Here is a 17478-nt window from a genome sequence, read left to right as displayed (position 1 = left end):
CAAGGTTTGAACCCAAGCTCTCTCATTAAGTGTGCAATGTACTTACCATTGCATTCAACACTTATTGGTAATGAGTATATAATTTTTAAAATATGTATATAAATTGACATACATAAATACCCTTAGCATATCAATATTTAGCTTATAATCGATTTTATTGTATTTTTCATAATTGATTTACTGTCACTTGACACATGATACTGAACTCAATCAAGCATTGGGGATGGGGAATGAGATAACATGATATTTAACTCAAACTTTCATGCTTACAATATAAAACTCTTGTCATTAAGTTAAGAGATTATTAGCTAAAATGATCAAAATAATTTATATATATACAGTAATATGTCTAGAACGTATAGCATTAAGAAATTTGATTAAACGAATAATTCAGTCCTTTAATAATAATCCAACCTAATAAATAAAAAAATTAAGGATTTTTGAATCATCGATAGAAATTTAACCGAAAATTCAATTTAATCCACAAATTCGGTTTTAAATAAAATTGATAAAGCAACAAGTGGCATGTCAATATGAATATAATGTGGGGGATTTGCATCAACATCCGATTCCCTCTTTCTCTTCGAATCGTTGCTTTGAGTTAATATCTTATTTAATACCTAATTTAAATATTGAAGGAAATACTAGCCCTAAAGATCTTAACTAACTTAGATATGGAAAACAAAATTACAAACCACGCGTATGCATTACCATTCAAAACCAAACCCTTGACCACTTTATTGTCAACTGCTGTTTTAAATCCTGTCAACTTAACTAACTTCTCTTTACTTTATTTTGGGGGTGATGCCTGAAAATAAATTAAGGTTATTGTTTGTATTTTGGAATCCCAACATATTTTAATCAAATAAATTCGAATGAAAAAGATGTAGATTATTTCTCAATTCTTTTAATTTAATTTAATTTTTAACATTATCATTCAAATGATTTATCTCTAAATTTAAAAAAGTACATTTATTAAATAACCCTCTTACTATAAATATACCAGTATTTATATGGATTCAAATGCTATCAAAGATAATTACTTACTTTTAAATAAAAACTATTTCATCGAAAATTTCCGCCTTTCCACCTAACATAACTTCACACACAAAATAAGAAAATAAAAAACATAAGCAACAAAAAGGAAATAGAATGTCAGTGCCAAGTCCTTTACCATTATCCAGAATCTGCATTTCTAAGCAACCTCCGCCCCTTCTCTCCTCTCTTTTTTTCTTTTCAACCAAGCCCAACTCTTTTTTTTATTTTTATTTTAATTACTTGCTAAATTTCATACCCTCCTTCACTTAACTTCTTCATCTTACTGTTTTTATTTTCTTCTTATTATAATAATATTTATATGTTCCTTTCCTTCTTCCCTTTTCAATTAAAGAAGAGAGAGAGAGGGAGGACTCTGAAAGATGACCGGCTTGTTCCGCTCCAAATCTTGTGGACTCGTCGGGCTCACTGAGTTCAACCCTGCTCCGCCCAGTCCCTTCTTCAACCCAACCCAAACCAACAGCGTTGACGCCAATGACGATGAAGAAAAAATGTTTGATGATGAAGACGAAGAAGAAGAAGAAAATGGGTGTTACGGGAACCCCATTGCTACGAGGGCGAGACGCGGGAACAGTGATTCAACGTCGAAAGAAAATAACCAGCTCCCGTTCAGGGATATTTTGACGGCGTTGTTAAGGAAGTCTCTGGTGACGTGTAGCGTGGATACTGGTGACGTTTCTTCCATGGATATTAGCTTGCCAACTGAAGTCAAACATGTTTCTCACGTTACTTTCGACCGCTTTAATGGTTTCCTCGGTTTGCCTATCGATCTACAGCCTGATGTTCCCAGAAGGGTTCCAAGTGCCAGGTTTGGTTTGCAATCTTTTTTTTTCTTTTTATGCCAATTTTTCTTGGGTTTATTATGCTTTGCAAATTTTAGATTTTGAAGCTAGTTAAATCTGCTGAATTTGTTGATTTTTTTTTTTGGGGATTATCAGATATTATCTTTAAAAAGAAATGCACTATTATATTGCATTAAATTAACGATCTTTTTCACCATTGCTTATACGTATGAATATGATATTAAATGGCAACAAGATAGTTTTAATTTTTATTTAATTTCAGCTGTTCTTGTAGGTGTATTTGTATGTTTGAAATATTATGTCGGACTTAATTGAGTCCTTGTCTTGTTTGTTATGGTTTTATGGATGTCATTGAATAAAGCTGTAGAAGAAAGAGACATTGCAACTACTTTTGCTATTTTGGATAAGGAAGTTGTTAATGTTTGCTTTGCAATAAAAAGGTTTTACTTTTTCAGAAAATTTAAGGCTTTTGATTAGGATGCAAATTCAAGGATTCTGCTTTCACCCAGTAGGATTTGTTTTATAGTCAAAATCAAATGGTAAGCAATTTTTGATTAAAATGGTGCTTCAAATGTGGATTCTGGACATGGATTGTTCTTTACATGCATAAGAAATGATTTGATCCTTTGCTATGGCCATTGTTTTCTCTTGATCTAGCATGTTATTCATGGTTTTTGTTTTATCATGCAACCAACTTATTGAGCAGAGTTGATTTTTTCCAGTGGCATTCCCTTGGTTTTAATTAAAACCGAAAAGCAATTGATGTTTGTAGTATATGGAGTCTGGTAGAGCCATTTGATATTTCTTTTAAACATACAATACGTGTTTTTTTCATTGTCCAGTGCAAGTGCTTTCGGGGTTTCTGCCAAGTCGATGCAGTGTTCTTATGATGCAAGAGGGAACAGCGTGCCCACGATTCTTCTTATGATGCAGAAGCGTTTGTACGCCGAAGGAGGCCTCAAGGTAAGTCTCAAATCTATGCTGGGTTTAATGCCTGAATAGTATTCTAAATGTTTAAGGTTTTGAACAAGCTTGATTCTGTTGATTGAAGGCTGAAGGAATATTTCGAATTAATGCCGATAATACTCAAGAAGAGTATGTTCGGAACAAGTTAAACAGAGGTGTAGTACCACGCGGAATCGATGTGCATTGTTTGGCTGGTTTGATAAAGGTACACAACTAGAAATTACCTGTGTCTTGTTCCTGATACCGATCTCGGAGTTTCTTGTACCTACATGCATGTGATCTGTTCCTATTTATGGAGTTCATTTTGCTGTTCTACTTAGATTTAACAATAATAAGAGGATTATATAAGTTGTTTTGGACCTTGCAAATCCATGCAACCCACATCCTTCAATTTTACTGTCTAGTAATTTGTTGTTTTGACGAGTTCATTTTCGTTTTCATGCATGAGATCTTTACCAGTATTTCTCAGTTGGTTGGCTGTACTTGAACTCTGGAAATGCTTTTTTTTTTGTAGGCATGGCTTAGAGAACTTCCAAGCGGAGTTCTTGATTCCCTCACACCAGAGCAGGTGATGCACTGCAACACCGAAGATGACTGCATCCAACTTACAAGGTTAATTCCGTCAACAGAAGCTGCCTTACTTGACTGGGCCATCAACTTAATGGCAGATGTTGTGCAACACGAACAATACAACAAAATGGACGCCCGAAACATCGCAATGGTTTTTGCACCAAACATGACTCAGGTTTTCCTACTTTTCTTTCTCCATTCCTTTTTGTCCCAGACCAAAATGAGAGAAAATGTTAGGCGGACATTCCAGTTAAACCAACCATGAACTTGGCAACAATATCTAAATGAGAGTTTCTATATGTTTTCAGATGGCTGATCCCTTGACGGCATTGATTCATGCTGTTCAAGTAATGAATTTCCTAAAAACATTGATCTTGAAGACATTACGAGAAAGGGAGGAGTTGGCTGCCAAGGGCAGGTCGCTCCCATCGTACTCGGACTCACCTACTGCCATAACTGGCATTCATACAGAAACCATAAACAGTGGGGTACCTCATGATGAAGCTCTAGATGGAAGTGCATTAAAGGAACCTCATACTGCTAAGTTCTTCCGGTCTGCCACTCTGAGTAGACTTGAATGCAGTGCTTACGATAAACTATGGAGCTTTCAGTACGAGTGAAAGATGGGAATTTGAATACATTTCAGGTAACAGCATGCCAAATGCGCACGAAATAGGGATGGGGACTGGTTTAGGTTAAGGAAATGTGTAAGGTGGATGATGCAGGTGCCCTGTAAATAGTAAAGGATGGAGAAGGTGGGGCGTGGTATGCCAAAACGTTAAAATGTTGATATGGTGGTTATTGATGATGAGATGATTGCTGGTATTTCATGATTCTTAGTGTTTGAGCAAAATTTGTAGCTTTTGGGATTTGTTTGAAGGCACCAACTCGAGCTATAGATTAGTATTTACTGATTTATGAAACTAAAAAAAAAACAGTTCTGAATCTCCTTGTACTAGCTTACGAGTCGCAATAATTGTATTGAAAATTTGACAATAAATGATTTTTTTATACAATATCTAGTTTTACCTATAACCTTTCTCAAGGCTTAAATTAGAAGAAAAATGTGCTTAAACATGCTCAAACCCATATCTTCTTAACTAATATAATAACAACAGTGTTATTTAATTTAAGGTTCAATCAACACAAAAATAACAAATTTTAAAGAATTTGTATATAGTGTAGCATGATATATTTATGCCTGGTTGGTCAAAGTATTAGGAAGGTTTCTCTAATATTTTTTTTGACAATATTTGGGAGGAAATGGTGTAACACGGTTTGAACTTGTGTCAAATAAAGGTACAACCACAGCTTCATGCAAGTCCGATTAACTATTAAATGAATTAATTTAATCTTTGTATTTGTTAAAAAATAAAAGAAGATTAAATTTTAACAAAATTAACTATTATTGTTTAAAAAATAGTATGAAAATTATTTTATCATTTGCAATTCAATTTTAAACAAAAGATTTTATTGATAAAACTATAAAAACTTTAGTATAATAATTATGTTGAACATTAAATAACATTTTTTAAATCATAAATAGTAACTTTGTTAGAATTTGACATTATTATTTTCTTTTTAGTACTATACAGATTAGATTAATCCATTTAAATATACTTTTACCCATTTTTGCGCCCCTTGTGAATTACAGCAAAACCTTGGGAAGTTATAGGTTTCTATTATCAGTTGATTAAATTTCATAGCTAAATTTAGAAGGTTGGCAAGCGTAGTATTAATTATTTTATTATTATTATTATTTAGTGGAAGGAAAATGAAATAATTTAATTATATAAAACTAAGCTAGCCTTTCTAAGGGGAGTCCTCAAACAATCGTAGTTTTTCCCTTCTATTGTGGACCATTGTGGACTATAGACTCTAATGCCCTAACTTTGCCAAAAGCTGATGAATTCTCACTGTCAAAACCATTTTTTTTAAAACAAAAATTTTGGTTATCGACTTAAAAAAATAAAAACTGGAGTCGCCACCGATCCTTTATTAAGATGTGATCGGCCCACCTTAAAAAAATAATTTTGGTCTGCGAAATTTGAGAAAACAGGTTCGGGAGTCAGTTACGCACGAGGAAGGATTAACACCCTCGCAACGCCCAAAATTGGTACCAAATTGATTTTTTAATGCCTCGGTGTCGAAAATTTGAAAAGATTTTAAAAGGAAACTTTTTATTTCATGAATGAATTAAAATAATAAGACATTCTTATTTCAAAGAAATAAAACACCACACCCAGTGAGTTAGGGCACAATGTTTTTAAATCTTCAAAATACCCGAGTATTGCCTTTTGTTTTTGAAAATTCTTATTTCGAGAAGTCAAAATATCAGGACTAGTAAGTTAGGACCCAACATTTTGAATCCTTGAGAATAAGCTTCATTTGAAATTTGTGAATTTATTGCAAAACAAATACTTGGCTTTCTAAATTCATCGAAAAATAATCGCGATCCAGTAAGTTAGGACACGGTCTTTCTCGAGAATCATGAACGCCAAATACTTTGAAAATTTATAAAATATGATGATTTTGACAAAACCAAAATATATATTTCCTGAAAGACATGATAAAATGTTAATGCATATATAAAACACACATATAAGTATACACATAAAAAGGGAATGAAATACATAAAACTTATAATAATTTCTAAAAATGCATGTATATATGTATATGAGAATTGTGAAAATAAAGTAAAAATATAAAAAACATGTACAATATGTATATAAAATTATGGAGCATATATAAAATAATAAAAATGTTTATAATGATTTTTAGAAAAATGGGTATATAAACATATTAAAACGCACATGGTATAAAACATATATAAATGTATAAAGTATAAAGTATGAAAAAAAAAGAGTATGTATGCGAAAAATATATGCAAATTTAAAAAACTTAAAAGTATATATTAAAAAAGAGCACATATATTATATATAAAAATATGCGTGTATATGTATAATAAATTCAGTGGTAATAATGATAGCAAACAGTATAATAATAATGATATAATGATAATAAAATAATAATAAGAATGGACTAAATTGAAATAAAACGGAAAAAAAGTGGGGTAGATTTGAAATAAATTTGAAGATAGGATTGAATTGAATGCGTACACGACGGCGGAGGGCCAGAGGGGAAATTATTCCCGCCTTCCAAAATGCTGCGCATCGAAGGTTCGGATTGAAACAAAAATAAAATAAGCGGTTCAATTTGAAAAGAAGCAAAACATGTTTAATTGGAGTGCGCTGCAAAAAGTAGGGACCAATTGCACAAATAGACCATTTAAGGTCAAAACGCGCGGATCCTCCCCTCCGGGTCGGGTCACCGCGCGGGTCAAAGCCATTAAATGGCGCAGTTTTATCCTTCTTATTTAAACTAAAATTTAACAAAAAAAACATTTATAACTAAAACAAACAAAAAAACCCTCAATTCTTTTTCTTTTTCTCTGTTAGGGTTTCAAAACCCCAACCCCAGAAGCCGCCGCCAGTCCTTCGATCGTCGCCGCGAGTTTCAACGAGCACGATGCCTCCCTCCGGCTCCGATTCGGGCAGATCGACGCAGGTGAGCACCCCTTTTCCTTTTCCTTTTGCTTAGTTTTAAAATAAAGAACAAAAATGAAAAATAAAAAAAAAGATCCCCGAAAATACCTTCAAAAATTCCTTTTCCTTTTGATTCAGTATTTTTGCCAATACAATCTTTGTTTTCTCTCTATTTTCGTCCTCTTTTACACTGCAAAAATTCCCCCCCATTTACACTGAATTCTCCTCGGTTTTTATAACCGAAAACAAAGAAAAATAAACAAATAAAATCCCGCAAAATACAAAAAACATCATTATTTTCTGATATTGTTGCGTTGAATCTGTTTTCCTTGCAGGTATGGCGGTCGTAGAGGTGCGATTTACGCAGAGAAGGACTCGGGCTGCTGCGGTAGAGGCGACTGTTGGTGCTACCTAGGCTAGAGTTTTCTGGACTGGGCTAGTTTAATTGGGCTTGTATTTTTTAAATTTGGGCTGTGCTTTGTTTTATATGGGCCCGGGCATTATTGGGCTTGTACACTCACGATGAATTCTCCTGACCAAAGTAGAATTTGAGCCACTTGAGGAACTGTCCTGAATGGCCTTAACTGTCTTGAGACTATCAGTTTTAATTAACACACTGTCATACCATCCGTATTCAAACGGACCAATTGCCTGCCAAGGATGGAAATGAATTTGGTCCTCGCAACTTAAGCGGTGTTTCCCTATTAAGGGAGGCATACTGTTTTGCCCAATTATAATACACCTTGATAATTTCGCCAGCACTCCATGGAATACCCTAAAATGTGAAGAGGTTCCAGTTCTTCTAAATACGCCAAGCAATAATCCCAAAGAGGCATTGCCAGTCCACCTCACACAAGCACATATTTTGTTGATTCTTCAAGTTCGATACAAGCCACTCCTGCAAGTGTCTAGAATAAAACCAATTAGGCCTTCCTACTAGAATTAATTGATCCCAGATATCTCTTGCTGTAGGACTGTCTCTAATGAAATGTAACACATCCTCGAAGTCATATCCGCAGAACCCACAAGCTCTATCATGCCCAATACCTTGATTCGCTCTTTCCATATTGGTAAGTAAATAGGGGTGTGCAAAATTCGTGTAAAACCGAAAAAATTCGGTTAACTGACCAAATTCTGTTAATCGGTCGGTTAACCGAATTTTTTCGGTCGGGGGTCGGTTAATTATTTTTTAATTTTTCGGTTAACGGTTAATTCGGTTCGAAACTGGTCGGTTAACTGAATTTTTTTGTTTAACCGAAAAAATAAATAAATAAAATTATAATATATAAATAGACCCACTATTCACCTAAACCTAATCCAAACCCAAGTATCCAACCCAACCCAATTTCCCAACCCAACCCAATCATAAAAAATACAAATAATTTAATAAATAAAAATAAAATTCTAAAATAAAACTAAAACTAAAACTAAAGTCTAAAAGTCTAAATAAATAATTTAATAAATAAACATAAAATTCAAAGACTTACGTAATGTTTTTAATTATGTAGTGATTCAATTCGGTTAATTCGGTCAATTCGGGTAATTCGGTTAATTCAAGTAATTCGATTAATTCAGTTAATTTTTAACCAAAAATAAAAAACATATAAATTTCGGTTAATTCGATTAACCGACCGAATTAACCGAAAAAATTTCGGTAACGGTTAAAAATTTTGAAAGGTCGGTTAATTCGGTTAATGGAGAACCTAACCCTTTGGGGGCCTTGGAATTTCCACAGAATCTGCTATATCGCTTCTTTTGGATTCCACGACCTTTCCCGAAGCTTCTCATAGGGACTTTTAAGAGAGAAGAAACCTGTCGAGGTACCACCGCAAGTGATTCTATTAGATCCTACTATCAGATGAGGCAGAAAAATCCCCATAATCTTCCAGCTCACCTCATTCGATAACTATAGTTGAAAGAGGTCAAGATTTCAAAAGCCTTCTTCTGTAATCATATCACTAAGTAAGCAATCCATATCAAGATTAGAATGGCATGGAATTTGATTAAGTAGAGGGCCAACATTCCAAGCCTAGGGATCCCGCTAACATTTGATACTACTTTTGTCCCCCACTAACCATATTAAATTCTCACGAACAAATGGTTAGGCCTTTGAGAGAGCTCTCTAAAGAAAAGAACATCTTTCACACAATAAGGTCTCATGCAATCCATTCCAAATACCATACTTCATTCGAAGAACACGAACCCAAAGAGCATTGGTATCTGTCACAATGCTGAAACCAAGTTCCATAATAAAGGAAGTATTATGATCTCTCATCTATCTAAAACCTAGCCCACCATGAGATCAAGGTTAGCAAACAGTTTTCGAACTGACCAAGGCATCTTTTTTCTACCATTTGAAAAGCCCCAAATAAACTGTCTAACCATGTGTTCATTTTCTTGACAAAGACCTTTAGAAATTATTATTGATTGCATGAAATAACTGGGAATCGATAATATGATCAACTACGCCAAAGTGGCCCTACCAACTAAAGACAACTACCTTGCATCCTAACTATGCAATTTACGGTGAACTTTACCTACTACAAATCGTAGAGTGTTGTTAGTTATCTTGTCATGAAAGAGAGGCACCCCAAATAGGAACCTAGATTCTACACTCTATGAAATCCGAGGATATCACTTATGCGCCCTTTAATTCATCATGTACTCCTTTCGAAAAGATGTTAGTCTTCCTTATATTGATTCCATGCCTAGAGTAATCATAGAAAATTTTCAATATTCCTTTGAGTACCTTGGCTTGATGAGCTTGAAAAAAAAGGATCAGATCATCTGCAAAGAAGAGATGAGAAAGGGGTGGACTTGGTCAGGACAAACGTATAGGGGACAATTGTCCAAATTTAACCATCGATCTAATGTTGTGACTGAGCCACTCCATACATAGGAAAAATAGGTAAGGGGATAAAAAAACTCCTGAAGGACACTCCTTGTTGGCCGAAATTTATTTGTTAGAACTATATTCCACAAAATTTGTATAGTAGAATTCGTAAGACAGACATAATAACATTATGGAGTAAGTTCGGAATACTTGTAGCCCGAAGAGAGGCATCAATGAACTCCCAATGCACTTGAGCATAAGCCTTCTCCAGATCAATTTTAACAGCTAACCAAGTCCTATTCTACTACTTGCTCTTGATGGAATGGATCACTTCTTACACAATAATAATGTTGTCTGTGATATTCCTTCCCGTAATGAAGCTCTCATGCTTTTGCGCAATAATCTTCAAAAATATTACTTTAAATCAATTAGCAATAACCTTTACCACCATGAACTCTCGTATCCTAAAGACCCATAATATCATACTTGTGATCTCGATTGTACTCATGGAAAATACAAGGGAACTTAATCCTAGAACATCCTTGACAGTTCCAGGAAAATATGGATAAACACATAAATCAAATGAGAAAGGAAAAACTAATCTTTAATGATCGGACAAGCACACCTCTTCTCGACACATCCTATCACTATTCAACGCCTTTTTACCATCTTCTGTCCCAATTTGGGATTGATGAGTTTGACCATGGAATTTATTGTGTCCGACAAAGGGACCTTGGAATTCCTATATTCTTAAAATGACCCTCACGGTCTTGGATGGTTTTCTTAAAGCCAAATGGCCTTTTCCAGCCTCAATCGACCCAACATTCCTCGCGGATTTAACGAAATTTAGGTCGACATTCTTTTTAAAGGAGATAGTCGAATGTCTCTCAAGGTTCAAAACATTGGTACTTAGTTCCATCACCGATTCAACCGATCCTTCAAATGTGGGATTGAAGTGCTAAATGGTAATTGATGGTGAATCAACAGGAAAAGCTGAGTCAATAGCCTTTCCAATCAATTGAACAGGTGAATCAGGTAAATCTCTAATGCTAGGAGTTGTTGACTCTTTTACACCCAAGTGAGATTCCATAGGATGATCCAAAAGTACAAGGACTACTAAAGCCCGACTGAGAGTTGCATGTAAGAATATAGAATTCTCTAAAGCTGGCCAAAGTACTAAACTAGGTTGTTCACCAAGGGCCCATTATGCGTTTCCATTACTCTCTAACCCAGGCCCATTTCCCTCCATAGCTACAACCCCACAATATTGTTGGAAAAAATCTAATTTGAAAACATTTTTCTTGCACAGCAGAAAATAAATATTTTGAAAATTGACCCGATTTGTGATATTTATAGTAATAAACCTTAAACCAAAATTATACCTACATTTTTGGATAAGCGAATCCTTGATTTTTTTGGCTTTCAACAAAACAATCTTCTTCGTTATTCTCGTACCATGAACTGCTTTGAGAGTGGGCTCGAACCAATTGAATCAAAATAGATAACTAAAAAAAGTTTTCCTTTTAGGGTGAAAACATAAATTCTCTCTTCTATAATAGAAATCGGTAAAATTGTTATTTTGAAAAATATATTTATAAGTTGAGAATAAATTCTTTTTATTTTTTGGCAGAATAACAATCTCTCAAAGTTGTGTTAATAGCTCTATCGGTGCCATCTATTTATAAGAAGAGAATGTAGAACCCTTGTAGAGCTGTAGAGGTTTATTTTAAATATATAAACAATATCCTACTTAGAGTAGGAGAGGGGTGAACGACTCACCCTTACATTTCTACTAGGGTTGCCGCCCCCTTCATGTTATATGAGGGGTTTTGGGCCTCTTTCACATCGTGTCCAATGACGAGTACTTCTTGGGCCTTTTTTACCCAGTATTCTTTAATGTGACCCATCTTAATTCAATTTTTCTATTTCCCAAAATAAGGTTTAATATTTACATATTAAATAATTTTCTCATCCTAATTTTACTCTAATAAACTTTGACTATTTTACCCCTAGTAAAATTTCAAGAAATTTCGTTAAATATGTCACAACTTAACATGTTCACTATGAGAATAGTTTATTTTCATTTTCGAGCTTTAAAACGGTCCAAAAACATAAGCTTATTCTTCCATCACATTTTAAGTAGTCCCATGTAGGATTGCAAATTTTCATTTTCAGTTCCATTTCCATTTTTTGTAACCTACATTCATTTCCAAATGATTCCATTTCTCTATTTTGGAGAAAACCATAATCATTCTTGAATGTTTCCTATTTCTCTTTTTTTATTCATTATGTTCATTTTTATTCAAACACGTAATTCATTTCTAGTTTCAACGAGCTAGCGGAGGGACCAATTGGACATATGTGGTTGAGACTCAAATGATTTATAATTAAATTATAGCTTTTCGCATATTAATTATAAACTCATTTAGTCACGAAGTCGTTCCACTATAGTATCGTGACTGAGCTCTCCCCAACGACATACCATTACGAAAATAACTACTCAGTGCTCATCCAATTAACTTGTCATAAGTGTGTTAACCTCATAAGATAGCAGTGATCTCTTTCGTATAATATTCATTCTCCCAATTTGATTCTATTTTATCTCAAAGTAACTATTACATCTTCCTTCATAAAAAGTCAATCACTATCAAATAGTGATAATGTAATCCATCACAAAGATGGACGACCCGTGGCCACGTTTAGTTTTCATCAACCATGTGATGCCAGCTAGAGGATATTATTTACCCATGTTTTGGGCTATGAGTTCCCCTTTTGTGAATGATACTACATGCTACAGAAGTCGTACACCCAACGCACCAACTTTCGGTTCCTTATCTACATGAACTCAGACTTTTACTTACATCAAAGTGTACGAGTCACGTATACATAGTCCGCCATCCACTCGGGGTTTAGGTATGTCACACTATGAATTTCACAAGTGAATAAATTCATAAATGGATTCAATATCTATTTTGCTTGTGTCCTATTTGATGTACTATCAGTCTAGTTAGTCACATCTATGTCTTTATCTTCTGGGAGTCATCTGCTCCGATGCTTAAGACAAGGTATCTCCCCAATTGGACTTGATAGACGACATATTAGCCTTTCAATCAGTTTGCTCATTTTTTATTAGAATAAGGACATGTTTAGGTTCGTCTACTAATACAAGTTGTCTTTCTGTACTACGATTCGACCACGTAATATCGCTTAGTATTAGTTAAACATTTAAGAAACCAATGAGCAACATTTGCTTCTATTTTGCTTTGTGTGCAAAAACCATATGAGGACAACAATACAATGTATATTAATTTAATTCATGAATAATTTTATTAATCACTCTATTTGAAAAAAAATACAAATGTACTTAGACGAAAATATTACACTTAGGGCACCAAATCCAACAAATATACCCCAGGCCTAACCACATTCTCTTGACCCACCACACTTAAAAGTTCAGTTACCTTTACAAAAGGCCCCCCTACTGATTCAGTTAAGCCCATTGACTTGCCCCGTAACCTTCTTCTCAAAAATTCCTTTTGCTAGAAATTCACCATCGATAAATCAGCTGATGCCACACCATTATCAGCTTCTCTCTTGCCCAGAGAAGACAAGGCATTAAATCTGGAGCCCACCGACTCATTAATTGGAACTTTAGCCTTCTGATTCCTATTTTCTCTCGGTTTGTGTAGGTTTTCTCTTAATAAGCATCAATGGCCTAAAAGCCTTCGCCATCTCCATCGTTCTCTCTCTCGTGGGCAGAGACATAGGTGCTGCCTCCATTTCTATGGTGCGGTCCAGCACTGCCACTGCTGTAGGGCACAAGTTTTTTATGCACCTATATCAGCCACAAGTAGACTGCTGGTAAAGACTCATATTCAACCCATTGGATCGTGCCATTGACCATGATTTGCTAGACTAGCGGCTTCACCAACCAGATGTATACTGCCATTCGGGTAAACCACCCCCTCAACTCATTGTCTGTCTTAAAACCAAGCTTCGCCACCTTACCAACCAAGCTGTTAATTTTCTCCAAAATTTTCCACTTGTAGAAGAACCCCGACAAACTAGGGAACCAGACCCAAGCCATAACAACATTTGGAAAAAGGCTACAATGGGTTAAAATCTAAAGTCCACGGCTAAACCATAACGTATGCCCAAAAATAACCCACTAACCCTGAGTAAACACCATATCGTAATCCTATCTGCTATGAAATTTTATCAGAAAGTAGCCGTTCTCAACATCCATGAGTTGGAACGGATGAGAGGAACTCTACTAGCTAAAAATCCTATTGTGGAGAGTGGCATATTCTATGTTCCACCCTAATAGTTTCACCACCACCGTGGTCACCATATCCTTCACTAGAATTTGTTAGATCCTTTCAGAAAAATCTATCACTGACATTCCATTAACTATGGATCTCATGATATCCTTCTCCATGAAATCGGGATCCTCCTCATTGATAGTACTTGAAGAGGCAAAAGAATTCTTAGATCCGATAACGCCTCTCCCCAACAGTTTATCTTTCCAAGGTAAGACTGGTGCTAGTGACAAGTCCACGGCCATGTCAACACTCATATATTCTCCTAATCCCTTGAAAGACATTTTCTTAGTGGTGCGATCTTCATTCAAAGAGTCCCCCCGCCCCCTAGAAAACACCATTATAACTTATTTTTGGAATTTGGTTTTATTTTATTACACTCTAAACGCATGTCCTAAACTCGATTATGAATATATTTTTCTCCCCTATTTGCCTTGGACGTGATAATAATCTTCGGTGCTATGTATGAAAATTTTAATGTAAAAGAACGAATAGTGTCTTTATGATTTATGAAACTAGTTATTTTATCTTTAATTATATATTTTAAATTTTTAAAGATTAAATATTTGTTGATGTAAACCTTTTAAACCATATTATTTAAATTAAACATTGATTAATGAAAGAATATCACAAAGAAATACAAGAACACACACTTTGATTTCTAAATACTGTACTGAGAAAATCACTTGCTTATTTCTCATTCTAATGAAAACATTTATACAAAAATAGAAGAAGCAAACTGCTGTTAACAACATAACAAAATCTTTAATAGAATAATTGATTTCTTTTAGCTAATTCTAATATTCGCCCATAAGCTACAACTTTTGTGACCTAGAGCCTCTTCCTTAACCGACAAAAATAAAGTGATGATAAAGGTTTGGTAAGAACGTTAGCCACTTGATTATATGCTGGAACTTCACCAAAAGTAAACTTTCCAGCCACAACTTTCTCACGAACAAAGAAAAGATCAAGTTCAACATGTTTAAATTTAGAGTGGAGAACTGGATTGGTAGCAACAGCTACTGCTCAGGAATTATCACACCAAAAGTAGTTTTGTCAACTGGGGCTAAATAAAGTTCACTTAACATGGACTCAAGCCATGTGATGTCTGTTGCAGCAGCTACTATACCTTGATATTCGACTTCAGCCATAGAACAAGAAACAACTTGTTATTTCTTAGAACACCAAGAAACTGGATTCTCACTATGGTAGACACAATATCCAGTGGTTGAGTGACGATCGTCAAAAGCCAAACCTCAAATTGCTTCAGCATACCCAACTAAAGATAATCATTTAGATGGTCGAATCTGTAACCCATAGTCAACAGTTTCACATAGGTAGCTCAAAATTTTCTCAACGATAACAAAATGAACATCAGTCAGGGAGTGCATAAATTGACATTATGATTAACAACATATGCAATGTCAGGTCTAGTAAGAACCTGTATTGTAATGCTCAAGCAATGCTATGATACTCATGTGGATCACCAAGTGGTGTACATAAGTGTTTGGAAAACATACAAGAACTAATCATGGGTATAGGTACTCCTCTAGCTTTGTCCATATGACAACATTCCAACAAATCAAGAACATACTTTCGTTGACAAAGATGAAGTTTACCATTCTTGAGTTGAGTCACCTCAATGCCTAAGAAATAATGAAGAAAACCCATATCCTTGAGTGAAAACTCAGTGTGGAGCCGGTTAACAAAAGCATCGATCTCTGTACTTGAGTCATCGGTAATAATTATGTCATCCACGTAAATCAACACATATAGATGAAACATATTGGTAATGTAAATAAATAATGAGGCATCGGATTTGGAAAGATCAAAACCAATACAAACAAGAAACGCCTTCAGTTAATCAAACCAGGCTTTTGGAGCTTGTTGTAACCATACTGATCTGTCGTAATTTGGTGTAGTAGATTAAACTAATTATCGCAGTTTAGGAGCTTGAAAACAAGTATTTTTAGTAGGTTTGAATTATGTTTTCTTAAGTTTTTAATAAATTAATAAAATGAGCAAATTGAAATTTTTATTGACCTTAAGGGTCGAATGAGGCCTAAGGGTGAGCTAACACACTTTGTGAGTGTGTAAGAGACCTTTAGAAGGCATACTAAATTGATACTGATTGCTACATTGCAACATGGGATGTCCGATGTCGCAACATAAGAAGTAGAATCTAGAAATCTCAAGCCTGCCTTTAATGTCGCGACACAGCTTGAGGGTGTCACGACATACCCTTGAAGACAACTTAAGAGAAGTATACTGACTACTATGTTGTGACACAGGTCATGGTGTGTTGTGACATCGACTCTAGACAGGAGATAAACACGAAACATGAGTGTTTTGGTCTGAACAATCAAACTTAAAGCTCGAGAACGTCAGCTAACCTAGAGTTACGGATGACCACCACTTAGAATATATAAATAGACTCATTTGGAACATGTTATGAACATCATTCAATTAGCCTAGTTTCTCTCTTTTAAATTTAATTTAATTTTCTTTCTTTCTTAGGTTTTTAGAATTTATTTTCAGTTGTTCTTTGTTTTCAAGAGATCTGATTTGTGGAGATCGTCAAACTCTGTGGATCCATTTCCATCTTTAATATAAATCAGACATTTTCTTAAACTCTACACTTTAATCCATTTATCATGTTCTCTATTTTTATCTATTCCATATTGTTTATGAAAGCCATGAGGAACTAATTCTCCTATAGGGGATTAACAAGTGGAGGTATGATCTATTAAATGTTTTGTAGGGTTACTCAATGGATAAACTATTTGGGAAAGGAAGAATGTGAAAGAAACCCTAGGCCTAACAACCCCAGGAAGTTATCAAGGTGGGAATTAACCCAAAATTAATATTTCCCATCCGTGAATACCTTCAGCCTAAGCTAGTTTAGACTGTGAGGTTGGAATATAAGTAGTCTTTATTGACTCGTTATGTTAGTGGAAGAGCAAAAGATCCTGCTAGGGTGACGGCTAGTTGATTGATCAGGAACCCGAAACGACAATTAATGGGGATTATGGAAGTAAGCTAATCACCCATAATCAAGATTTGATTGATTCTACTCTTCTGTCTCTTGAATTTTATTTTATGTCATTTTATTTTATCATTATAGAAACATTAAAACCCTTTTATTATGTTCTCGTACTATTACTGATTTAGATTACTAATTAGATCTTTTAGTGTTTAGGTTAGAATTGGTTTAGCACTCACCTCCCTTGGGTATGATCCTCGGAGTACTCAACTACTTCGTTGTAAAACTATATTACAACTTGACCCGTATAGTTGCAGATACTGCCTCATATTTTTATATTTTATTGTAATATTCAAGGTTTTATTCAATCGACATACAAAGGTTGCCCATTTTAATCTATCTA

At 34.7% G+C, this 17478-nt stretch overlaps 1 protein-coding gene and 1 long non-coding RNA gene across 2 annotated transcripts; both read left to right on the top strand.

The window, feature by feature from the left end:
- Positions 1-1086: 1086 nt before the first annotated feature.
- LOC107900961 (rho GTPase-activating protein 3) lies at positions 1087-4411 on the top strand. Its single transcript, XM_016826764.2, has 5 exons — positions 1087-1864; positions 2702-2822; positions 2911-3030; positions 3340-3570; positions 3704-4411. Exons 1-5 carry the CDS (start codon positions 1419-1421, stop codon positions 4013-4015), a joined length of 1230 nt encoding a protein of 409 aa, XP_016682253.1. The 5' UTR covers positions 1087-1418; the 3' UTR covers positions 4016-4411.
- A 2362-nt stretch (positions 4412-6773) lies between these two features.
- On the top strand, positions 6774-7587 carry LOC107900272 (uncharacterized). Its single transcript, XR_001684858.2, has 2 exons — positions 6774-6962; positions 7276-7587. It is a non-coding gene; the product is annotated as an uncharacterized lncRNA (long non-coding RNA).
- Positions 7588-17478: the final 9891 nt, after the last annotated feature.

This window comes from Gossypium hirsutum, chromosome D08, assembly GCF_007990345.1.
Source record: "Gossypium hirsutum isolate 1008001.06 chromosome D08, Gossypium_hirsutum_v2.1, whole genome shotgun sequence".
NCBI lineage: Eukaryota > Viridiplantae > Streptophyta > Magnoliopsida > Malvales > Malvaceae > Gossypium > Gossypium hirsutum.
This window is presented reverse-complemented; position numbering and strand designations above follow the sequence as displayed.